This window comes from Schistocerca gregaria, chromosome 2, assembly GCF_023897955.1.
Source record: "Schistocerca gregaria isolate iqSchGreg1 chromosome 2, iqSchGreg1.2, whole genome shotgun sequence".
Classification (NCBI taxonomy): Eukaryota; Metazoa; Arthropoda; class Insecta; order Orthoptera; family Acrididae; genus Schistocerca; species Schistocerca gregaria.
Window position 1 is genome coordinate 400,123,805 of NC_064921.1, and position 26,580 is coordinate 400,150,384.

Below are 26,580 nucleotides of genomic sequence, written 5' to 3' on the forward strand. Positions count from 1 at the left end.
ATGATTAAGTTATGCTCTGTGCAAAATTCTACCAGGCGGCTTCCTCTCATTTTGTCCTCCCAATCCATATTCACCTACTACTTTTCCTTCTCTTCCTTTTCTTACTCTCGAATTCCAATTACCCATGACTATAAAATTTTCGTCTCCCTTCATTACCAGAATAATTTCTTTTATCTAATCATACATTTCATCAATTTCATCATCATCTGCAGAGCTAGTTAGCATATAAACTTGTACTACTGTAGTAGGCGTGGGCTTCTTGTCTATCTTGGCCACAATAATGCGTTCACTATGCTGTTTGTAGTAGCTTACCTGCACTCCTATTTTTTTTATTCATTATTAAACCTACTCCTGCATTACCCCTATTTGATTTTGTATTTATAACCCTATATTCTCCTGACCAAAAGTCTTTTTCCTCTTGCCACTAAACTTCACTAATTCCCACTATATCTAACTTTAACCTATCCATTTCCCTTTTTAAATTTTCTAATCTACCTGCCTGATTAAGGGATCTGACATTCCACGCTCCGATTCGTAGAACGCCAGTTTTCTTTCTCCTGATAACGACATCCTCTTGAGTAGTCCCCGCCCGGAGATCCGAATGGGGGACTATTTTACCTCCGGAATATTTTACCCAAGAGGACGCCATCATCATTTAACCATACAGTAAAGCTACATGCCCTTGGGAAAAAATTATGGCTGTAGTTTCCCTTGCTTTCAGCCGTTCGCAGTACCAGCACAGCAAGGCCATTTTGGTTAGTGTTCCAAGACTAGTTCAATCAATCATCCAGACTGTTGCCTCTGTAACTACTGAAAAGGCTGCTGCCCCTCTTCAGGAACCACACATTTGTCTAGCCTCTCAACCAATACCCCTCAGTTGTGGTTGCACCTATGGTACAGTTATCTGTATCGCTGAGGCACACAAGGCTCCCCACCAATGGCAAGGTCTGTGGTTCATAGTGATATCTAAAATACCAAAACTCCTTCCCGTGCTACTAGTATAACTTGGTGGTGTGATGGAGAGGTGGTGAAGTGTGAATGATGATAACACCTATAGACAGATTCAGATAGCACTTTTAGGTTCAACTGGTGTATTTGAGTTTTGAGATACATCTGAGGATGTAGTAATAATTGATAATGTGAAATAAAACCAGAAAATCAGTACAGTGCTGTCTGAAGAGTTAATTCAGTCAGTCAACATAAAATTATAATTCCATGTTCCTCAGAACTATAATGATGGATGGGAAGGTTTGAACAGATACTACTTTGTCTTCCTTAACTCATCTCAGTTTTCTACCAGAACTTTACTTCCTCTTCATATTTTCAGCTTGCTTTCGTTTCCATCTTTATCCTTCTCTTCCTTTTGAGTGCAGTTATTTTTCTTCTTTTTGTCACTTACCTGCAGCCCATTACTACTATAAGATATGACTGTTTTATAGTCCAGTGTTACCTTTGATGTTATTTCAGAAGCTAGTCTCTCTCATGACCTACTTTATTACTGATAGTATCATTCTACCAGCACATGTTCAGTGCTCCTCCTTTTCACCCTAAACTAGAGGGCACAGTGTTATGGTATAAAGCTCACATTTTGAAAAAGGCAATTACCATCTGGCCATCCAGATTAGCTCTTTAACAGTTTTCCTAAACTACTTTGAAGTTCAGAATGGTTCCTCTGAAAATATCACAGCCCACACTCTGTCGTGCCTTTTTTCACATCAGTCAGTGTCCTGACTGATTTGGTGTGCCCCACCATGAATTTCTCTACTGTGCCAACCTCTTCCTTTCATGGTAACCTTTGCACCCAATATCCTCCATTATTTATTGCATAGATTTCCATCTTCCCCTACAGTTTTTATCGTTTACAGCTCCCTCAAGTACCATCGAAGTGATGTGCTATATGACATTTTTAGAATGGCATGTCTCACTTCCAGGCTTCCATGATGCTGAAACATGTTCATGATGTTTAGTAGTGAGTGACTGTCGGTCACCAGTTTACCTTGTGAGACTTTTTTTCTGTGTTGACCAATACTATGAACTTAATCTCACTTTGTTGGCTCAACATAATTCCATTTACATCAAACATTCTCTTTCTTTCCCCTGTCTGTGCCTTTCCCCAGGCGAAAAAAATGACTTAAATGACGAAACATAAATTTTGTCTCTGTTTTAGAAAGTTTTGTGTTTGTAGATCCGTCACAAATTAATTTTTCTAGACAGCTGCTCATGTGATGCTTATTTTTTTCAAACATTCATATGCTGAATTAAATTTACTTACGGAGTATCCCCTTTTTAGGAAATACTACTATCATGCAGAACATATGTTCACTATGAATGTTATAATACTTTCTAATATTTTCAGGTCTGGAATTTCTGAAAAAGTCAGCTATAACTGTTGAGCCTAGCAAGTTTATAATCCCTGCTGGTAGTTCCAGTACAGTTAAAATTACTTATCATGCACAACAAGACCTCCTGAAGTACTTCATAAGTGCAGCCAAAGATGTCTTGGAAATCGGGGTTTTGAGCATTCTAACAGGTGATGAGCCTACCAGACAAAGACTGAGGAGGTAATACTTATTGAAATAATTTTTCATCATATACTGAAAAAAGTTAATACCATACTATCGTTGTTTCATTTAAATGAAAGTAGATTTAAAATATTGTAGTAGTTTTTGCAAATTTATTGTCACTAAACTCATTGAGAGTCACTAGTTGATCCATGACACCAGTGACTGAGCTCCAGGGTTGTGGATTAAATTAGCTGACGAAATGGAGCAACCAGCCTTTTATGTAGACTTATTTATGCTGAGGTAATGCCAGGTTGTTGCCAATTTTTTGTTTTTGTATTACTCTTCTGTCTTAATCATTACTAGCTTTTTCCCCATGGGTTCGCCTGTTTATGTGTATGTCACATAAAATGCACACACATTTTGGTCCATCACACACCTGTCATGCATAGCAGCCTATATACAGGGGCTTCAACACATCTGTTTATCCATAAATATTAGAACTAGAGTGTTATTAATATTGTCAGTTCCACAGTATATACTGGGCTGTGAGTATTAGGCGCATGCATTACAATCAACTTGTCAGGTGGACCACACCACATGGAGCCAGTGCCCTCGCTGGGGGGAACCAAACAACTCAGCTGCCCTCTGCATTACCATTCGCTGCAGTTATTAGTGCACTCTGTCATCTTCAGTGAGAACAAATCATGGATACCATAGTTTTCCACACATTCCATCTGTCAACTTGATTTTAACACATGCACGAAATACTCACTCCTATTTAATCTTTATCATTACTCACCTGCTTTCCATAGTGGGTTTGGTGTCCATTGGTGTCTCAACTGCGTTACAGTCATTCATGCACAAACATTCCAGTACTTTCCACAAGTACATAGATTGCCTCACAATCTTTCCGCCATCTGATCTTTTGCAATTGATGCCAAGAAATGATTTAATTTTGCCCATATCTTGTATGAAAAGTCAATTTTCCAAAGCCCTTTTAATTTTGTTGATCTCATCATAGTTACTTAGAGCAATTACATCATCATCTACATACAATGGAAGATATGCTGTGCTGTATCCTCCCAAATTACCTACATACAAATATCTGGTAACATTTTACTGTCCTCATTGCAACACTTTTGACAAACATATCAAATGTTGCATTATGTGAATGAGGAGCTCGTTTCAATCCTTAGAAGGATTTTTTAATTTGAAGAATGCATTTTTTGACCATGACATCTTGAGGTATCTTCATGTAGACATCTTCATATTGCTCCCCAAGAAGGCAGGCATTTTTGTCATCTTTTGTGTGCATAAAGAGATCAATCGTCTTCAATGATGATGGAGACAGTGTTCTCAATGTAGCCAAAAAGACAAATGGAGTGTGTGTTTCATCACGATCATAACCCTTCCTCTAAGCACAGCCTTTGACTACAAGCCTTGCCTTATATCTGTCAGTGTTTCTATCTGGATTTTGTTTCATTTTAAACATCCAGTTGCTATCAATTGGTTTCTTTTCTTGAGAGTACCAGTCAACTCCCATGTCTCATTAAGTTCCAGTGACTTGATTTCTTCGTTGATTGCTTCCCTCTATTAATTTTCATCGTGTCTCCCTTCTATATCTTCATAGCATTCAGGAACATCATCAATAGATGATTTAGCATGCAAGACCACTGTTGCCTAATCATCAAAGGCATGTTTCGTTCCCCGTTGTTTCATTGAAGTGTTTGTACCTTTACAAGCATCTTGATTAGTGCTCTAGAGCCTTCTGTCATATTTTCTTCTTTTTTGTTTTCATCTGTCTTTTATTCTTTGCTGTTTTTGTTTTCTCTTGAAAGCTGCTGTTCACTAGTTGTCCTGTCGAAACTGAATTTAGTTTCATCAAATATTGCACCCTTTGCTGAAATCACTTCCTTCAGTCCTGGACACCAAAATCTGTATCAATTTAGACAACAGCTAATAAATATGCATTTAAGAGAATGAGAATCAAACTTTCTAACTAACAGTTCCATTTTTAAAAAGGCTTAACAATCAAAATCTTTAACTTCTCCAAGTTGGGTTTTCTCCCATACCATAGTGCTGCTGGTATTTTTCCTTCCAAGGCTGTAGTTGGCCTCCTACTTGTAATATAAACTGTGGCCACACTACTTATGTCCATAAACTATTGTCAAGTTTTGATTTGAGAAGCATACTGTGTGTGTTATCCAAAATAGTCTTGTTTAGATGTTCAGTATATTGCATTGTCAACCCAAATTGAATACCAAAGTCTTCACAGAAAGTCTTCAGCTCATTGAGTATATACTCTCACCCATTATCACAATCAGGATGACTTATTTTCCAATTGAAATGAGCTGTAGACATTGCTTAAGAAATTTTGAAAAGTTTCGCAACTTCTGACTTTGCATCTAGAACATACACACATGCAAAATGAGTAAGGTCATTGACAAATGTTAAAACATATCTTGTATTATCATATTAGTTTGGAATAATTTCCAATTTCCAGTTGGATCAGTATGAATAAGTTCTGGTGGTCTGGCTGTTTTTACTCTTCGTGATTTGTGAAGGTTGTAACAAAGCAGGGTTGCCCACTGCTATTCTGTTTTGGTTTTACACTCCTTAAGTAACTTAGTATAGCAATGAACTTTTATTTTTTTCATTTTCACTACTCAAATTCCGACTACAGATTCTGTGGCCTTCAGCCTCATAGTACAGAATTCAGAAATAGTTTGAATAAAATTTTCCTAGTAAAATCTACTATTTCAGTACATTCTAATATCTATTCTGAAAGTAATGAGCTAATCAGTTTTATTGGAAATGCATACTATTAACAGTTATGGACAATGACGTATATTGTGCAATACATATTAAGTAAAATTCGAGTGAGCTAATAGATCAAATTCAGCTATAAGACTGCATCCAAAAGAAAGCCTAAATTTTACTGATTCCAGCAAAGTTTTTAAATTAACCTAAAGTCTATTAGTTAAATAGATATTAAGACTTAAAATCTGTAGCCTGTGTGACTTTCAGTGCCAATTGTGACCAAACTGCCAAATAATCCCAAGATCTGTTTCGATACTTTTGCTCCCTTTATTTTTCAACATAAAATAACTCCAGTCTCAACTTTGTAAGTGCATTAATTAAGAATTAAGTAAATTTGAATATGTAAAAATTATTGTTCAAAAGGGCTGCCGTGGTTATATGCCGGGAATTCCCACAGCGGATGCATAAGTTAGTTCTGCGTATTTAAATTGATACAGCTCACTCATAGTTAACTTCAAAACCAGTTAGAAACGATCATTTTAACCCTGAGAAATTGTTGTTTGTTGTTGTGGTCTTCAGTCCTGAAACTGGTTTGATGCAGCTCTCCATGCTACTCTATCCTGTGCAAGCTTCTTCATCTCCCAGTACCTACCGCAACCTACATCCTTCTGAATCTGCTTGGTGTATTCATCTCTTGGTCTCCCTCTACAATTTTTACCCTCCACGCTGCCCTCCAATACTAAATTGGTGATCCCTTGATGCCTCAGAACATGTCCTACCAACCGATCCCTTCTTCTGGTCAAGTTGTGCCACAAACTTCTCTTCTCCCCAATCCTATTCAATACTTCCTCATTAGTTATGTGATCTACCCATCTAATCTTCAGCATTCTTCTGTAGCACCACATTTCGAAAGCTTCTATTCTCTTCTTGTCCAAACTACACACCTGGAAATTGAAATAAGAACACCATGAATTCATTGTCCCAGGAAGGGGAAACTTTATTGACACATTCCTGGGGTCAGATACATCACATGATCACACTGACAGAACCACAGGCACATAGACACAGGCAACAGAGCATGCACAATGTCGGCACTAGTACAGTGTATATCCACCTTTCGCAGCAATGCAGGCTGCTATTCTCCCATGGAGACGATCGTAGAGATGCTGGATGTAGTCCTGTGGAACGGCTTGCCATGCCATTTCCACCTGGCGCCTCAGTTGGACCAGCGTTCGTGCTGGACATGTAGACCGCGTGAGACGACGCTTCATCCAGTTCCAAACATGCTCAATGGGGGACAGATCCGGAGATCTTGCTGGCCAGGGTAGTTGACTTACACCTTCTAGAGCACGTTGGGTGGCACGGGATACATGCGGACGTGCATTGTCCTGTTGGAACAGCAAGTTCCCTTGCCGGTCTAGGAATGGTAGAACGATGGGTTTGATGACGGTTTGGATGTACCGTGCACTATTCAGTGTCCCCTCGACGATCACCAGAGGTGTACGGCCAGTGTAGGAGATCGCTCCCCACATCATGATGCCGGGTGTTGGCCCTGTGTGCCTCGGTCGTATGCAGTCCTGATTGTGGCGCTCACCTGCACGGCGCCAAACACGCATACGACCCTCATTGGCACCAAGGCAGAAGCGACTCTCATCGCTGAAGACGACACATCTCCATTTGTCCCTCCATTCACGCCTGTCGCGACACCACTGGAGGCGGGCTGCACGATGTGGGTGCGTGAGCGGAAGACGGCCTAACGGTGTGCGGGACCGTAGCCCAGCTTCATGGAGACGGTTGCGAATGGTCCTCGCCGATACCCCAGGAGCAACAGTGTCCCTAATTTGCTGGGAAGTGGCGGTGCGGTCTGCTACGGCACTGCGTAGGATCCTACGGTCTTGGCATTCATCCGTGCGTCGCTGCGGTCCGGTCCCAGGTCGACGGGCACGTGCACCTTCAGCCGACCACTGGCGACAACATCGATGTACCGTGGAGACCTCACGCCCCACGTGTTGAGCAAATCGGCGGTACGTCCACCCGGCCTCCCGCATGCCCACTATACGCCCTCGCTCAAAGTCCGTCAACTGCACATACGGTTCACGTCCACGCTGTCGCGGCATGCTACCAGTGTTAAAGACTGCGATGGAGCTCCGTATGCCACGGCAAACTGGCTGACACTGATGGCGGCGGTGCACAAATGCTGCGCAGCTAGCGCCATTCGACGGCCAACACCGCGGTTCCTGGTGTGTCCGCTGTGCAGTGCGTGTGATCATTGCTTGTACAGCCCTCTCACAGTGTCCGGAGCAAGTATGGTGGGTCTGACACACCGGTGTCAATGTGTTCTTTTTTCCATTTCCAGGAGTGTATTTATCGTCCATGTTTCACTTCCATACATAGCTACACTCCATACAAATACTTTCAGAAAAGACTTCCTGACACTTAAATCTATACTTGATGTTAACAAATTTCTCTTCTTCAGAAATGCTTTCCTTGCCATTGCCAGTTGACCATTTATATCCTCTCTACTTCGACCACCATTAGTTATTTTGCTCCCCAAATAGCAAAACTCCTTTACTACTTTAAGTGTCTTATTTCCTAATCTAATTCCCTCAGCATCATCCAACTTAATTCGACTACATTCCATTATCCTCGTTTTGCTTTTGTTGATGTTCATCTTATATCCTCCTCTCAAGACACTGTCCATTCCATTCAACTGCTCCTCCAAGTCTCTTGCTGTCTCTGACAGAATGACAATGTCATCGGCAAACCTCAAAGTTTTTATTTCTTCTCCATGGATTTTAATACCTACTCCGAATTTTTCTTTTGTTTCCTTTACTGCTTGCTCAATGTACAGATTGAATAACATCGGGGACAGGCTACAACCCTCTCTTACTCCCTTCCCAACAACTGCTTCCCTTTCATGTCCCTCGACTCTTATAACTGCCATCTGGTTTCTGTACAAATTGTAAATAGCCTTTCGCTCCCTGTATTTTACCCCTGCCACCTTCAGAATTTGAAAGAGAGTATTCCAGTCAACATTGTCAAAAGCTTTCTCTAAGTCTACAAATGCTAGAAACATAGGTTTGCCTTTCTTTAATCTTTCTTCTAAGATAAGTCAATCATTTCTGCAGTATCCAAACTGATCTTCCCTGAGGTAAGCTTCTACTAGTTTTTCCATTCGTCTGTAAAGAATTCGCGTGAGTAATTTGCAGCTATGGCTTATTAAACTGATTGTTTGGTAATTTTCACATCTGTCAACACCTGCTTTCTTTGGGATTGGAATTATTATATTCTTCTTGAAGTCTGAGGGTATTTCGCCTGTCTCATACATCTTGCTCACCAGATGGTAGAGTTTTGTCAGGACTGGCTCTCCCAAGGCTGTTAGTAGTTCCAATGGAATGTTGTCTACTCCCAGGGCCTTGTTTCGACTCAGGTCTTTCAGTGCTCTGTCAAACTCTTCACACAGGATCGTATCTCCCATTTCATCTTCATCTACAGCCTCTTCCATTTCCATAATATTGTCCTCAAGTACATCGCCCTTGTATAGACCCTCTATATACTCGTTCCACCTTTCTGCTTTCCCTTCTTTGCTTAGAACTGGGTTTCCATCTGAGGTCTTGATGTTGATGTTGATACAAGTGGCTTTCATTTCTCCAAAGGTCTCTTTAATTTTCCTGTAGGCAGTATCTATCTTACCCCTAGTGAGATAAGCCTCTACATCCTTACATTTGTCCTCTAGCCATCCCTGCTTAGCCATTTTGCACTTCCTATCGATCTCATTTTTGAGACGTTTGTATTCCTTTTTGCCTGCTTCATTTATTGCATTTTTATATTTTCTCCTTTCATCAATTATATTCAATATTTCTTCTGTTACCCAAGGATTTCTACTAGTCCTCGTCTTTTTACCTACTTGATCCTCTGCTGCCTTCACTACTTCACCCCTCAAAGCTACCCATTCTTCTTCTACAGTATTTATTTCTCCCATTCCTAACAATTGCTCCCTTATGCTCTCCCTGAAACTCTGTACAACCTCTGGTTCTTTCAGTTTATCTAGGTCCCATCTCCTTAAATTCCCACCTTTTTTGCAGTTTCTTCAGTTTTAATCTACCCTGAGAAATTATAAACTACAATATATTAACAGAAATAGTCAAATATTCAAGCGCTCGTCTATATAAGGTCCGAGCTGGTGCGGTACTCAGTTAGTTCTCAGTCAGATTCTCTTGCAGAAAAAGTGCGGCAAGTTGGTTAATTTCTCGGTAATTGTGGCAAGTTGGTTAATTTCTCGGTAATTGCAATTGTGAACTTTGTTAAAGCCTGGAAGTTTTTGACCTACCTATTGTGACGATTAAGGGTAAGGCCCTGGTCACATGAATATTGTGTGTGCGAGTGATAACAAATAAATCGCACTGTGGTTGGCATAAATGTTCAACAATGAATACAATCTTCACTTTTGATTTTGGAAAACTTCACCTAGGATCCTGGCTTCTTAATTTCAGTGTGATTTAGGTGAGACAGACACAGCTAACGGGAAGACAATATTGAATAAACAAAGCAAGATAGGTCAAGAACAGTGCGCAGTATCTACTGGGTGAGGAAATGTTTCAATACCGGTAGATCCGGTTGTGACGTGAACTGTAAGTGGCACTAATAAATAAGGACATGTAACGGCACGTTACAAGTGGTGCCCCGGGTGAGGACATGTCCCAGCACATTACCATAATGAAAGGACACAGCACGGCTCGTTACAAGGTGTGACATCTGGTTCCCTTTGACACATGTATGGCAAAAATAGTAATCTGATGAAGTGTCAGATTTAAAGTTCGTTCCATCTCTTTGCATCTGCAACTTACCAATATTATTTTACATTAGATGAGCCAACCTTTTGTGCCATAATTCAATCATCTCTGTTGATGAAGCTACATGACATTGAAGTCCCTTATGTATAAAATTATTGCATGCATGTTGGACTCACTTGTTTGTGTGACAGTAAGAGTCACAAAGTTGTTTTGAATAATACCTTTACAGATTTATTGAAATTATTGCAACCAGTTACCTTACATTATGTTTTTAAATTTTTACTATCTCATTACCAGTTTCGAATGGCTTAGTGATTCATCATCAGATCGTACATATTTATTGATTGTATGCAGCTGTGTGGGAATCTTGTGGCTGTGGTAAGATGTATAAATGAAACTTGTAAGTACTGAGTGTGATGAGAATTATTCACATAATGAGATCGATTTTGTTACATTGCTTACAGTTATTAGTATCCATTGATTAGCTGTTGGTGCACTCAGTGTCCAGGAAAACATAATGAATGTTTCCCCATGACATTAATTTTACTGTACTTCACACAGGTAGTTATGTTTTCCAGAATACGGTGTACACAACCAACCAACGGATACTAATAATTGTAAGTAATTCAACAAAATCAGCGTCATTCTGGGAATAACACTTACCCTCAGTGCTTACAAGATTTGCTTATACAACTACAAGACTTCCACATTGCTGCAGACAATTATAAATATTTTCTATCTGATGCTAAATCACTAAGCAATTCGAAACTGGTAATGGGATAGTAAAAATTTAAGAAAAAACCAAAAGGCAACTGATTGCAGTAATTTCAAGAAACCTTTATTTATCACAGTTCTCAAAAACTACTTGCAAACCTTTTGATTCTAGTTTACATACTGACAGCAGGTTATAGCTGAGGTCTGTACCTGACAAAAGTCTGTAACCAAAATTGGAATTTTCTTGCCCTTCACACAACTCATAACTTCAATTTCACCAACAGTTGTAGCATGTAGCAATATTCCAGATGTCGCAATATTGATTCTAATTGGCTGTGGCAGTGTTTCACATTTTTAATTTGTGTGTTACTATTTATTAAATGCTTTGCAGCTCTGGAATCCAAATACCATTTAATTTCAGTTTATGTTGACGAATTTTCATAGCCAGTTGCAGGGACATGGTACATATTCTCTTTTCCATCCTGATCATCAGAGCTGCCCTGCAGAGTTTTGTTTTGTTTTGGTTTGGTTTCTGTGCTTCATTTTTCTTTGGTTTTCAACAATCTGACATTCTATGCACTATCAACCCATAGCTACAACACCAAAAAATAAAACTATTAATACCTGCGCTATCAGAGTTAATACTGTTACCAGACTTCAGTTTCTGTCCTGACAGTGAGGAAAAAACGTCGATGACTTAAAGTGGTCTTTCTTGAAAACCTTTTCTTTGCCTTTTCATCCAAAAGTTACTTCTTTACACATTATAGAGTTAACATATCTGGTGACAGTGTTTCTAATGCTGTGACAGGATTATCATAATCCGGCAGCATTGTTAACAACAGATGGCAAACAGCCTTGGTTTCTTCTAATTTTGCTCTAGATAGTCCTAATTCTTGAATTAATTTGTCGAATTCAGAAAATGATCACTAAACATGTTATTTGTTGAATCAAATTTCATCACTAGCAAAGTGTTCCAAATTAACTACTGATTTGCCATTCCATTTTGCTCGAAAACATTGCACAGTGACAACCACAGATAAAATGTGGTAGCTTCATCTTTGGCATGCTCCAGAAAACTATCCACAATGCGTGTTGATTTATGACTTGCTTTGTGTGTACTTTTGCCGTATCATTCTCTTCATATACAACCACTTCAGACCATTTCATTTGAATACATTCCAGCAGATCCATCTCATTTAACAGTACCTCAATTCAAAATTTCCAGGTACTAAAATTGGTTCCATCAAGCAGTGGAATTTTATACTTCTCTGCATCGCCAACCATAATCAGTAGTGAGGTCAGTCGTTTTTGTTATACATCCAAATTACATGTCCTGTAAGTCAGTACAGCTCTGGGCCAATAACCTAATAGATTAAAAAAGCTATTTGAAGTTCTTGGGCACACAAAATATCAGTTCACTTGTATTAATGATTTATTTGGTGAACTACAGACAACTTGGGTGTAGTGAAGCAGGGGATACAACCAGTCGACTTTGACCAATGATGTCGCACATTACTCAAAGAGAATAATGTCTTCACTTTCAGCCATAGATAATAAAACAGTTCTGTGCTCTGTATAAGCGCTATCATTGTACATTAAAATAATTGGTTGTGATTTTAAGAGATCACTACATATTGTTCAAAATATTCTTCGTGTGCATTTATTTAAACAATTGGTTGTTTGTAATTCATTCGGTACTTAATTTCATTCCTAGTGATATTGAGGTAATTTGGACTATTAGCTTCTTATTTAAGGACAGTTTTTAGTACCTCATTTTCATTTGTATGTGTGGATTTTTCTGTTCCGATGAGCCTGGATGATTTGAGAGAGGCTATGGGCATAGACATGTTGGCCACAATTTGTTTTTTGATGTCATTGCCGAGTATGTTCGATGTCGTGAGTGCGGCGAACATAAATGCCTCACAAGTGTATCTCGTCGCCGTACTCACGACTTTTTCGTATAGTGCTGCAGGAAAGATCGGTTGTGCCGATCCATTAGATGAGGGACGTGGTTCGAAAAACCTAAGCTCGCCTTGAGAGACATTATGCAAATCGTGTACTGTTGGTGTTTGAGATATCCTGTGTGGCTGTGTGTCCACGAATGTCATGTGAGTAACTAACAGTTGTGGGTTGCGAAGTTTGTGGGGAATACATGAAATATAGGCGGCCGTTGGTGTGTGTGTGTGTGTGTGTGTGTGTGTGTGTGTGTGTGTGTGTGTGTTGGTCAAAATTGACGAGTCACATTTTGGCAAAAGGAAGTACAACAGGGTGGAACCCCCTGGTGGGATAATGGGTTAGGGGGGGAAGGAGGCTGGTACTTTCATGTCAAGAGTGTGACGATGTAGTGTTTAAAGTAGTACCCAATCAAAGGAAGGAAGTTTTGATCAGTTTAATTGAAGGTCACATTCCAGAGTGTTCCATTGCAGAGTGTTCCATTGTAATTTCAGATGGGTTGTCTTCGTATAGGGATTTAGGGGAAAGGGGTTATCAGCATCTCGTAGTTAATCACAATATTGAGTTCACATCATTATCTACAAGGGCTAGCACAAATATTCTTTTACCGAATTTGACTATTTGGCATATTTAATTGTTGTATTACACCATTACATATGTTTTCGTGTACTCCAGTATGTAATAGAAATTTCGCAGCTGTCATTCTTTTTTTGTTTGTCAGCACTAGTCTTGGTACGACTTTTTCGAATCTGTACTAGTAATATTAAGGCGAAACGCCCGACACAACTAAAATTTGTATCCTGTCCTTCATTTGGCCTTTACACTGACACTAGCTATTCGAAAAGAACGACATATGTAACATTAAGGAGAGTTACCTATATATGCCAACTGGAGAGCAGGATACAAATGTTGTGATAGCTACATAGTTCAAATAAAGAATGAGATACTATTGTCACTCCTGTGGATATTATTATTATTATTATTATTATTTATTTATTTTTTATTTTGGGGGTGGGGGGTGAGAACGATGTGACTAGCTGTACCCCTTAGTGAAGAACGAGATACAAATTGTATGTGTGTCGTGTAATTGCTTCTTTGCGTAGTAGTTCGACTGCGGTACAATATATGATACAAATATTATGTATGTAGCTCCTTCTGCCATTGGTAGTACTACTATCTACATAAGAACAGACTATTAGCGGTAGCAGAGGCGAAAGAAACAACACATGTAATATTTGTATCCCGTGCTTCAGTTGACCTTTATAGTTTAACTGAACAACAAGATATTAATGCTAACGAAAACGAAGAAATCGACATATGCTAAACTTGTATCCCATACTGCAGTTCACCAATACAGTTCGAATGAGGTTCAAGATACAACCCATATATATGTGACGTGAGGTATTCTATGCTACCAATATTTCCATCCATTTTTTACCCTTCATTTTCTACAGAAATAAAACGATACAAACATACGATAGCCTTAATGTGAAAATACTACTTGCCTTGATATATGTCAACTATATTTTTTGTCTCTTGCATTCCTTTGTTTCTGAACAGTCTTGTCAGCTCTTTCATTTCTGTAATAAATGCTCTCCGGCCAATTCTGACGTCATTGGTCAAAGCCGGCAGGTTTTATACCCTGCTTCACTAGACTCGATAACTTTATTGTGTCGTCAATCAGCATAGGAAACTTAACATTCGGCAACCACATAACAACAACAGAATAAAAGATAATAGCACAGAGTTGCCATCAAAACAGAAAAAGGAATATACTGTCATATAAATAAATGAATGAAGAAAAAAAAGAAACAAAAAGAATTCTTGTCATAATTCTGTTGAGAGATTTGGAGTGCAACCGTCAACAGTTTAAGAAATTTTCACTCTGTTTGGGAACAAGTTAGCAGCATATTTTTTACAATAGTATAATGAAATATTGGTTATTCACTCTCTTGCCATATATTCTACTTTGGGACTGCTTCTCTGTGCGTAAGCCAGACAAAACTCATTTGAGTCACTTATACCATGAAAACTATAGAGATAGAAGACAGACATTAATTTTGGAAAATGGAATGTGGCTCACTGGGAAGGATCAACCTGCTAAGAGATCATCTAGTGAAATGTGGTTATAAGCAAAAGGTTTGTTGGCTGTTGCAACCTTTACAACTTACCCATGGGCACTACCAGAGCCAGCATCAGTTTTATCTTAATCACTTGCAGTTAGACAAGGACCTTCACGGTTAGAATTTAGGCATGCATGTAGACTTCTGTGAATGAATCTTAATAAGTTGTGGGCAATGACACTGTGCGGCACATATTCTATATTCGGATGGATCTCTGTTCCACAGCAGTTAAGCCATTAATTGCCAAAAGATGCCTGATATATGCACAGAAGTCAGTGAATCAAAATACATGTGACAAATTATTACTGAAAGCTACCTGTTTGTTATCTGTTAGATGTTGCAAACTGCCAGATAATCCTTACACTGTTGTGCTCAGTATTGACTATGGAGGTCATCATTTGCAGCTGTTCTCTCTTTAAATGACATGGTGAACTTGGTGTATCATGTTTATTAGCCACAGGTCATAAGTCTTCAGATAATCCAACACAATGTAAACAGTCCTTTTCAGGGCCATATAAGAAAATCGATCTTTGAAAAAGAATATGCTATCTTGTTCCATTCAAGATAATAGGTGATTATATAAAAAAGATGGTACCTGGGTTATGTTTAAATACTGTTACATTATCCACTACTTTTTTTCCCAGTGAGCAATTGTAAAGCATGGTAACAGTTGGCAAAAACTCAGTAACACAATATATTTTCCTTGACATTGGTGGTTTGGAATTTGTGATCATTTTATGAGTTCATTCTGCTATTCACCAAATAGAGGAGGCACTAAGTTACAGAAAGGCACAACTAAAAATACTGCTATACATTTGAATTTTCAGCCAAAATGCTTTCTAAAGTAGAAAACACACACGTGTCGTCCCCCCCCCCCCCCTCCCTAATGGACACACACACACACACACACACACACACACACACACACACACACACACACACACACACAAACAAAGATAAGGTGGGGCTGTCAGAGTTGTTATATTTTTGTTACTGCATCCTGGATGATTCATCATTCAGTATGTAATTAAGAATCACACTAAGGATTTTTGCTTGCTATCTGCTAACAGCTCATCTCATTGTGATATCTAGAATGGTGCAGGGGAGCTCTTTGTTTTTGATACAGGAGGGTTGGAACTTAAATAGTGGCAACTATTTATTCACAACCGATACAAAAGAGTTACATGTTTGTCCCTGTTACTGTCCTTCAAAGTAATCACCAGCGTTGTGTGAAACCCATTGCCAGCGATATGGAAGGCGTAGTGTACCGTTAGCAGAGCCTGTTCTGTTGACGGTGCGAATGGAGCAGTCTACTGCCTGTCGAATTTCTGGAACAGTTCTGAAGCAAATGCTACAAAATGGTTCCTTCATCTTTGGAATCAAATCAAAGTCGCAAGGACTTAAGTCCGGAGAGTATGGGGGATGGTACAGTTTGTCCCAGTCCCATCAACCGAACAGAGAAGCCACAGCTTGCGCTGTATGTGCCCGCGCATTGTCATGCAAAATGATGAATGGATTGCACAAAAAATTTTGACGCTTCTTTCGCAAAGCTGGTTGCAGGTGATGCTCCAAAAATGAACAGTAATATTATATATTGACGGTCTGCTGTGGAGGAATGTAATGCATTAGGATAACCACCATCACAGTCTTACACAAGAATCACCATAACTTTCACTATACTGGGGCTCCAATGCACTTTCGACTTTTGTGGCGACCCATAATGATACTATACTTGAATTGGCGTTTCAGTTTAGGCTTGTATGATGTGACCCATGGCTCATCCAGTGTTACGATACGGCATAAAAAAACCTCTCCTTAGCGCTCATAGCGCTCCAAGTGTGTGTGAGCAGTGTCTGTTTCTGCATTTCCGTCAAGTCACGCGGAATCCAATGTGATGCAATTTTTTGCATGCCCAGGTGTTCTTTCAGGATGCGAAGCACAGTTGTATGTGCTAATCTGGTTTTGTGAGTGAGATCATGAATCATATGGCATCGGTCACTGTCCACTAACGTGGCAACAGCATGCACTTCTTCAGAGATGCTAGGATGACCTCCCTACGGACGTCTACCACAGTTTGCCGACCTTCATTGAAGGCTTTTACCCAATGTGCCACAGTTCTGTACAGCAATGCCGATTCCCCGCGTGCATCTTGAAGATCTTGATGATAATGTCGTGCTGTACGACCTCTGGTACATTCAATCTTGATCCAACTCCGTTGTTCCTGTTTTGAAAACATAGTGACACCGTTACATTAGACCGCTCACTCACAAGTGATTGTGTTTCCCTCGATTGTGCGCATGCCTGTGACATGGGATGGGCGAGTCCATTAGCTCGGAGGTAAGGTAGATATGTCGACAACGAGTGCTATCAGCGACAATAGTAGATTCCAGTGCATAGTGTCTCCACAGCAGTGTTGTCACTATTTAAGTTCCAACCTATGTATCTATAAATTACGATTGTATTAAGGTAGATTGGAAAGGGGGAGGGATGATATACTTAGTATTAATAGTTCCCATAAAGTTTAACACCTCACATTTTTGATAAGAGTAAGATGAAGGCATATTTGTATGTTTCTGTTATAATGTTAATTTTTATCTGTGAACAAAATACTTCCACATGAACATATAGAAGCAAGAGCAACCATTTCATTTCATTTTCTAATGTTACAGACTATGGAATGATATGAAATCTAAGACTACATGTAATTCATTGGAACAATATTCGTTCATGGACTTATCAAGTATTTGTGAAGCTTTTGCTGACGAGAAAGCCCTAACTGGATTGGAACTTTTAAGGGACCCTGAGGTAAATTACTCTTGATTTTCTTGTTTGAGCGCTCTGGAGCACTCTGTTAGTGAAAGAGTAAAAAACTACCACCTTGATGTATAAAGTAATCATATTATTGACAAGAATCACTTTCTGGTGTGAATAGGTGTTGAGATTGTAATCTTATGAGACTTGTTCCTTCTGGAAAGCCAACTTTGTGAATGTCATTTCATTTAGGGCATTTGTCTGACCCATTGGTAGTTTTATAGTAATAATTTAGGAGTAAAATTTAATATCCATATACAGAAAGAATCAATTGTTTCTTTATTTAAAGGATTTCATATTTGCAATTGACTGTACATTTATTAAAAAGTCCACTAATTAAATTTCAGCCTTTTGGCCACTTCTAAGTGGATTACAGCTGCTGAATACACAGCAGTGGTCAGCAATAAAAAAAGTAAAAACAAAGTGAGCCTCTATGGCATATGCAGCCTTAGTCACATACACCAACATTATGTGAAAATGTGCTGAAAACACATCAAATAAAATTAACGCTTACTGCACATGTCAGTATATCATTTAAGTATGGTATCTGTTTCAGCATGTGTAATAAGCAAAAGTTTTATTTCATGTGGTTTTATCCTATATGTCACTTAATAAAGGTGAATCTGGCTGAAGCTGACACAGTTGGTAGAGGCTCACTTCATTTTTATTCCTTTTATTGCTGATTGCTGCAATGTTTACAGCAACTGTTACCCACTTGGAAAAAGTCCAAAAGGTCAAAACTGCAGTAATGGACTTGTAATAAATGTACAGTCAATGGCAAATAACTCTTTTTTTTTCTTTTTTTTCTTTTTTCCAAAAAGTTGTGAGAGTGTAAACCCACAGAACGTATAGTTGTGTAATTTTTTCCTTGGTTTAGTTGTTATGAATTTATTTCTCACTTTTTCTGCAAATCAATTCTTATACTTAAAGACTCTTTATACAAACAGGAACAAGGTTTCTATCACAATTCATGTTAATTCTCTATACTATTTCGGATATGAAAAGACGTTTCTTCTTTAAATCTTATAAAATGTCGGTAATGATTTTACAAAATATAAAAAGTTTTTACATTTCCCATATTTGCTCGCATTATTTGTTGGCTAGGTTGTTTCTCTTACTGTAATATGTTAGTTCCAGTAGTGAAAGAAGTCATATTTTTGATTTCATGTCTCATATTGAAATTAGTCTCACGAACATCTATAGTTTACTTTTTGTTGGTGCTGTTTATCTTTCGATGATGGTATGGGGATAGATTATTTAAACATGACTTACAGTTGCATATGTTAAGGACCTTGTATTCTCCTCATGTGTAGGAAGTTATAAAATGCCTCAAAATCATTGGGAAACACTGTTGCCTTTTATATATTTTACTTTATTTTACTTTTTGCAGCAAGCTGTGGATACTCTGTGCAGATCCTTTGTTCAGCAGGACATTTCACTCACTGTTGAAAATTGTGGTGAGAAGACATACGGTCCAAGTTCGGGTTTGACATCAGACTGTTCAGGAAGCCAGACACAGTTTTTTACTTCCCTGTACAATGAAACAGTTGATGAGACAATAAAAAGGTATAGTGAAATTGATTTATTAAACATGCATACTTACGTTTCTTTCATTCCTCCCAGTGTATTAAATGACAAAGTAATGGATGTGTGTACTTCCAGCTGTTGGTGTACAAAGTCTACAGTAGTATAGTGATCCAATTCTTATTCCATCATCAAATGTGTTAATGAAATGAGTGTCTAGTGGCTCAGAATATGATTATATCTTCACCTTGTCTAGTGTTTATCTACAGCCACTGGTTGCAGCACACCTGTGTGTCAACCATCACAGTATTCAGCTTCCTGTCAGTGGTTCACTCCTCACTTACAACAGTCCTTGGTGTATATATAACATTATCTACCAGTCTAGTTCAAATTGATTCCTTGAAATCATAGTCCCAATAGTGAGATGTAGGAGGATTTATCTGTGTCTCATCATACACCGTTCTCTGTCCCTTAGTCAGGCCGTGCTACGCCACCATCCATTTTTCAGGATCTGCATATGGAAGGAAATAAAGTGAAATTATTTGGCTCTCTGTTAGAGCATGGGTAGCAGTGACTCCATTAGTCACAGGTCACTACGTTTGCTGAAAGTTTCATTCTATATCGTAATTAAACCACGTGCAGGGTTCCAATTGCTAAGAGTGTTGCCAGTGTAGCAGTTGATTAGTTCGGTGTTTGTTTGTATTTCAGTAGATCCCTCGATAACAAAGTGATGTAGGAACCACAGCTGCTTTGGTCACGCTTCTTGCCAAGTATTTCTGATATTGTTTACAACCACTGGCTGGTCTTGTTTGATTGCATTAAACAATCACATCATTGAAGTTCTTGGAGTACTCATCAACAGCATGCCCTTATGTGTCCAATGTACAATTTTCTGCGTTGTCAAGGAATTTGATACAACCTGGTGTTGTGAAGTCCAAGACACTCCTCAGTAATGCGACCTCTGTCTAAGACTTACTGACAACACCAGTGACATACCTGTGCTTAATGCTGCGAATCAGGGATCACAGGACAGTGTGTATTGGTATGGGCAGTGGTGGGAATATAAGTGGCACTTGGTTCACCAGATGGACAGTTCATCAGATCACTCCATGATGTAGACACTGTTGTTGTTGCGATCTTCAGCCCAAAGACTGGTTTGATGCAGCTCTCCATCTTACTCTGTCTTACGCAAGCCTCTTCATTTGCAAGTAACTACTACAACCTACATCCTTCTGAATCTGCTTAGTGTATCTCTTCGTCTCCCTGTATGATTTTTACCCTCAACACTTCCCTCCAGTACTGAATTAAACGTGTCCTATCAACTGATACCTTCTTCTAGTCAAGTTGTGCCACAAATTCTTCTTCTCTCCAATTCTATTCTGTACCTCCTCATTAGTTACATGATCTACCCATCTAATCTTCAGCACCACATTTCAAAATCTTCTATTCTCTTTTTGTCTAAACTATTTATCGTCCATGTTTCACATCCATACATGGCTACACTCCATACAGATATTTTCAGAAAAGACTTTGTGACACTTAAATCTATACTTAGCATTAACAAATAAATCATCTTCAGAAACACTTTCCTTACATTGTCCATTCCGTTCAACTGATCTTCCAAGTCCGTTGCTGTCTCGGACAGAATTACAATGTCATCGACAAACTGCAGGTCTTTAGTTCTTCTCCCTGGATTTTAAATCATCCTACAAATTTTTCTTTGGTTTCCTTTACTGCTTGTTCAATATACAGATTGAATAACATTGGGGATAGACTGCAACCCTGTTTCACTCCCTTCTCAACCATTGCTTCCCTTTCGTGCCCCTTGACTCCTATCACTGGCTTCTGGTTTCTGTGCAAATTGTAAATAGCCTTTCGCTCCCTATATTTTACCGTTGCCACTTTCTTAATTTGAAAGAGAGTTTTGCAGTCAACACTGTCAAAAGCTTTCTCTAAGTCTACAAATGCTATAAATATAGGTTTGGCTTTCCTTAACCTAGCTTCTAAGATAAGGCAAGGGTCACTATTGCCTCACGTGTTCCTACATTTCTGCAGAATCCAAATTGATCTTCCCCAAGGTTGGCTTCTACCAGTTCTTCCATTCGTCTGTAAAGAATTCGTCTCAGTGTTTTGCAGTCGTGGCTTATTAAACTGATAGTTCTGTTTTCTTTGGAATTGGAATTATTATATTCTTCTGTAAGTCTGAGGGTATTTCGCTTGTCTCTTACATCTTGCCCACCATATGGAAGATTTTGGTTGTGGCTGGCTCTCCCAAGGCTCTCAGTAGTTCTAATGGAATGTCGTCTACTCCCGGCACCTTGTTTCTACTTAGGTTTTTCAAGTGCTCTGCCATATTCTTAATGCAGTATCATATCTCGCATCTCATCTTCATCTATGTCCTCTTCCGTTTCCATAATATTGCCTGTAAGTACATAGCCCTTGTATGAACCCTCTCTATACTCCTTTCACCTTTAGGCTTTTGCTTCTTTGCTTAGGATTGGTTTACCATATGAGCTATTGATATTCATACAGATGGTTCTCTTTTCTCCAAATATCTCTTTTTCTGTAGACATGTTCTATCTTACCCCTAGTGATATAGCCTCCTCCATCCTTACATTTGTATTCTAGCCATTCCTGCTTAGCCATTTTGCACTTCATGTTGATCTCATTTTTGAGACGTTTGTATTCCTTTTCGCATCTTCCGTTTACAGCATTTTTATATTTTCTCCTTTTATCAATTAAATTCTGCATCTCTTGTGTTAACCCAAGGATTTCTGGTAGTCCTCGTCTTTTTACCTACTTGAGCCTCTGGTGCCTTCACTATTTCATCTCTCATCGCTACCCATTCTTCTTCTACTGAATTCCTTTTCCCTGTTCTCATCAATCATTTACTATTGCTCGCTCTGAAACCTCTAGTTTTTTCGGTTTATCCAGGTGCCATCTCCTTAAATTCCTGCCTTTTTACAGTTTCTTCAGTTTTAATCTGCGATTATAATCTATCTGAAACCTCCTTGTGTCTCCAGGTCTCTTCCACGTATACATCTTTCTTTCATGATTCTTAAACCAAGTGTTAGCGATGATTAAGTTATGCTCTGTGCAAAATTCTACCAGGCAGCTTCCTTTTTCATTCCTTACCCTCAGTCCATATGCACCTATTTTCCTTCTCTTCCTTTTCTTACTATTGAATTCCAGTCCCATGTGATTGTCATCTGTGGAGCTAGTTGGCATATAAACTTGCACTACTGTGGTAGGCATGGGCTTCATGTCTATCTTGGCTGCAATAATGCATTCACTATGCTGATTGTAATAGCTTATCCGCATTCCTATGGTTTTTATTCATTATTAAACCTACTCTTGCATTTCACCCATTTGATTTTGTATTTATAACCCTACATTTGCCTGACCAGAAGTCATGTTCCTCCTGTCACCGAACTTCACTAATTCCCACTATATCTAACTTTAATCTATCCGTATCCCTTTTCAAATTTTCTAGCCTTCCTGCCCAATTAAGGGAGCTGACGGTCCACACTCCGACACGTAGAACACCAGTTTTGTTTCTCCTCATAACAACATTCTCCTGAGTAATCCCCGCCCAGAATATTTTACCCAAATGATGCCATCATCATTTAGCCATACAGATAGCTGCATACCCTTGGGAAAAATCACAGCTGTAGTTTCTCCCTTGCTTTCAGTTGAAAGTAACCTGAAATATTGTGCATTTTTGGTACCAGTAGCCAGCAGTACATTTATGAATTATTTGGTTGTGCATACATTATTAATTTTTCTCAAAATAGGTACAAAAAGTGGGAGACAGTATTCTCAAATTCTCAGCATTGCATGTATTGTAAAGCTGTCCCCAAGCCTAAGGTTGGTTTGAACTTCACTGTGCTTAACCAGGCCTGGTCCACTGACCTTGGGACTGACTTGCCCAGCAATTTGCAGGGGACCTGCATTTTAATGTTGACTACCAACTGCTGTAAAACGTGGCCTTTTCACATTAATAAATCATTGCTAGAAATGAAAGGACTAATGACAGAAAAGTATGTAGCACCAACTAATGAGTGAACTCCTAATATTTTGATTTGTAATCTGATGCTTGCCCATAGTGGCAAATTGCATGTTTTACTATTTCAAAATTATGGAGTTCCTATGTTTTACCCATTGGTATCAAGTTTTGTGGAAGATACAGAAAGCACATGGGCATCTCCTAAACTCACTATCATACATGAAAAGTACTATGTTTGTCTAGCAGCTTACTGGTTCTGTTGTGTTAATTTTGGCTAAGTCATGACGTATTTGACACCATTCATATTGTAGCCTCATCACTGCGCAGGTTGTCAGACTGCAAATTTGAAGTTCTTGGAGTTTCATATGTAGCTCTTCTCTAAAAACACTTTATGTATAGGAAAAATGATTGTTAATAGTGGTTTGAATTTAATGTTAAACTGCAGGTCTCCTTCTAATTTAGATTATAAAAAGAATGTCATGTTGGATACAAAGTCAAGTAGCAGTAAAGCTTGGTCTTTAAATAAACTATTGATTTCCATCCTTCTTTTTCTTGTTATTAATCCACACCCGTCTTATGGTTACAGCTCTTCAGAAGCAGGTTTTGAAAGTGGAAATCAAAGTTCATTCTGGACTATTTCAGCAGAGAGTCTTGTGCTGTTGCCACCACGTATAACTGAAGGATGCATACAAGTGTTCAGCAAATCTCGAGGTCCGCAAATATTTGAAACCCAGTTAAACAACAGATTCTTAGCCGTCACTCCTGCAGAAGGAGTTGTTCCTCCTAATGGAGAAGTGACAATTACTGTGTCATGTTCTGCATTACCTAAGAGCACCTGCAAAGAAATTGAGGCTGTATTAAAGGTAAATAATGTATTAAAGTTCCTAGGCAAAAATGAGTTGATATGACATTGTAATGTGAGTTCTATTAACTATAAAACAATGGAAACTGCAGGTAGGAATATCAACAATGTAGGAAAAAGAGATTGCTACTTACTGTAAAGAAGACACGTTAGGTTGCAGACAGGCACAATTAAGACAAGCTTTCAGCCACAGCTTCATCAGCAAACGAGAAACACACACACCATTCATGTGCACAAGGTGTGCTTGCTTGTCTGTATGAATGGTGTGCTTCTCTTTTGCTGATGAAGGCTGTGGCTGAAAGCTTTGTATATGTGTCTTTTAATTGTGCCTGTCTGCAGCTTAAAGTGTCTTCTTTATGGTAAGTAGCAATCTCTCTTTTCCTACATTGTTAATATTCTTTTAACTATGGTCATATGACAGATAGATAAACGTTTCAAGACATATTAGGTAATCTTAAAGCTCTTGCAGTTTCTTCTGGATTTAATATTCATTATGCACCACTATCTGATATAACAAGATAGGATAGCGTGAAATACTTTGTGAAGAAAATTTTTCTAGTCCTTCCAGATGTGTTCTGGAAGCTAAGAGAAGGGCAGTGGTGGACATAAAGCTATGAAGGTGAATTGAGAGTCGTGCTTAGGTAGCTCAGTTGGTACAGCATTTGCCCATAAAAAGGAAGTCTAGAAGTTTCAAATCGGCACACTCTTTGTTCCAGAGTGATAATTTCATTCTGGAATTACTTCTAGTTCTTCAAAACATACTGACAAGATTACTTGATTCCTTACTACTCAAGCTTTAATTTACATCAATTTTATTACAATGTTAAAGGGGCTATTTTATCCTCAAAATGATGGTGATTGCTGTCAATCAAGCTCACTTTTGCTAGTAATGGTAAAAACCATTCTCTGGAGATTTTGCAGCATTTACATTGTCTTCCATGCAACAGTAAAAATACTAATTAATGTTAACATAGTGTATTTCCTTAAGTGTAGATACGAAACATACTTTTATGTGGATATAATTAACAAAATGAATTGCATTTTACTCAACATTTATTCTGATTGGTACATAGTCAAGCTGTATTGAATAGATTTTACCGTAGAATCTGTCGGCATATAAATTTGTAATCTGTCTTTGAAAGCACATACTAACAAAGAGATAGAGGGGCTGGCCAGTACTTACCTCAGCTCAGTACAGCCCATAGAAACACAAAAAACAACCGAAAATTTAAGTTCCTAGCTTTCGGCATAAATGTTCCTTCATCAGGGAGGAGAGAGGGGAGAGAAAGGGAAGAAGGGAAAGTGGATTTAGTTACTCACAACCCTGGTTATGAAGCAACAGGGAAAGGAAAACAGGGAGGGTAGCAAGGATGGAGGCATGGTTGTCAGAGGGAAGCCAAAGATATTCTCCTCTAGGTACTGTGCCAGCTTCAAACCAAAGAGGATGCATACAGAAGTAAAGAGGTGTATAGTATAAAGATGTAGTATGAAAAGATGCATGAATGGCTAAAGAGGTAAGGGAAAGAGGAGAAGACTGAAAAGTAAATGGGAGTGAGGTTGTTCAACGTAGGTTCAGTCCAGGGGGATGGCGGGATGAAAGGATGTGCTGGAGTGCAAGTTCCCATCTCCGCAGTTCAGAAGGACTGGTGTTGGGTGGGAGAAGCCAAATAGCACATATGGTGTAGCAGGTTCCTAGGACCCTAGAATTATGCTGGAGGGCATGCTCCGCTACTGGGTATTGGACATCTCCTAGGCGGACAGTTCGTCTGTCCGTTCATGCGCTCAGCCAGTTTAGTTGTTGTCATACCAATGTAAAAGGCTGTGCAGTGCAGGCATGTCAGCTGATAAATGACATGTGTAGTTTCACACGTGGTCCTGCCTTGAATTGTGTATGTTTTACCAGTAGCGGGGCTGGAGTAGGTGGTTGTGGGGGGATGCATGGGGCAGGTTTTGCAGCGGGGTCGGTTACAGGGGTAGGAACCGCTGGGTAGAGAAGGTAGTCTGGGAATATTGTAGGGTTTAACAAGGATGTTACGGAGGTTAGGGGGTGACGAAAGGCAACTCTGGGTGGTGTGGGGAGAATTTTGTCAAGGGATGATCTCATTTCAGGGGTTGACTTGAGAAAGTCATATCCATGGCAGAGTAGTTTATTGCTGTATTCGAGGCCAGGATAATATTGGGTGACAAGGGGGATGCTTCTGTGTGGTCTGGGGATAGGAACATTGTTGTTGGACGGGGAGGAATGTATTGCTCGGGAGATCTGTTTGTGGACAAGGTCTGCAGGATAGTTGCAGGAGAGGAAAGCACTGGTCAGGTTATTGGTGTAATTGTTGAGGGATTCGTCACTGGAGCAGATACGTTTGCCACGAATACCTAGGCTGTAGGGAAGGGAGCGTTTGATTTGGAATGGATGGCAGTTATCAAAGTGAAGGTACTGTTGTTTGTTGGTAGGTTTGATATGGACAGAGGTGTGGATGTGAGCTTAAACAAGATGAAGGTCAACATCCATGAAGGTGGCTTGGGTTTTGGA

General features: G+C 39.2%; 1 protein-coding gene across 1 annotated transcript in view; it reads left to right on the forward strand.

Annotated features, from left to right (window-relative positions):
* The window catches only part of LOC126322302 (uncharacterized), a 255,496-nt gene that overhangs the window by 226,087 nt on the left and 2,829 nt on the right, over nucleotides 1–26,580 (forward strand). Inside the window, exons 19-22 of the mRNA XM_049994279.1 lie at nucleotides 2,357–2,561; nucleotides 17,517–17,652; nucleotides 19,049–19,224; nucleotides 23,775–24,051. Of these exons, the coding sequence (XP_049850236.1) occupies nucleotides 2,357–2,561; nucleotides 17,517–17,652; nucleotides 19,049–19,224; nucleotides 23,775–24,051 (794 nt within the window). The remainder of the gene's footprint in view (nucleotides 1–2,356; nucleotides 2,562–17,516; nucleotides 17,653–19,048; nucleotides 19,225–23,774; nucleotides 24,052–26,580) is intronic.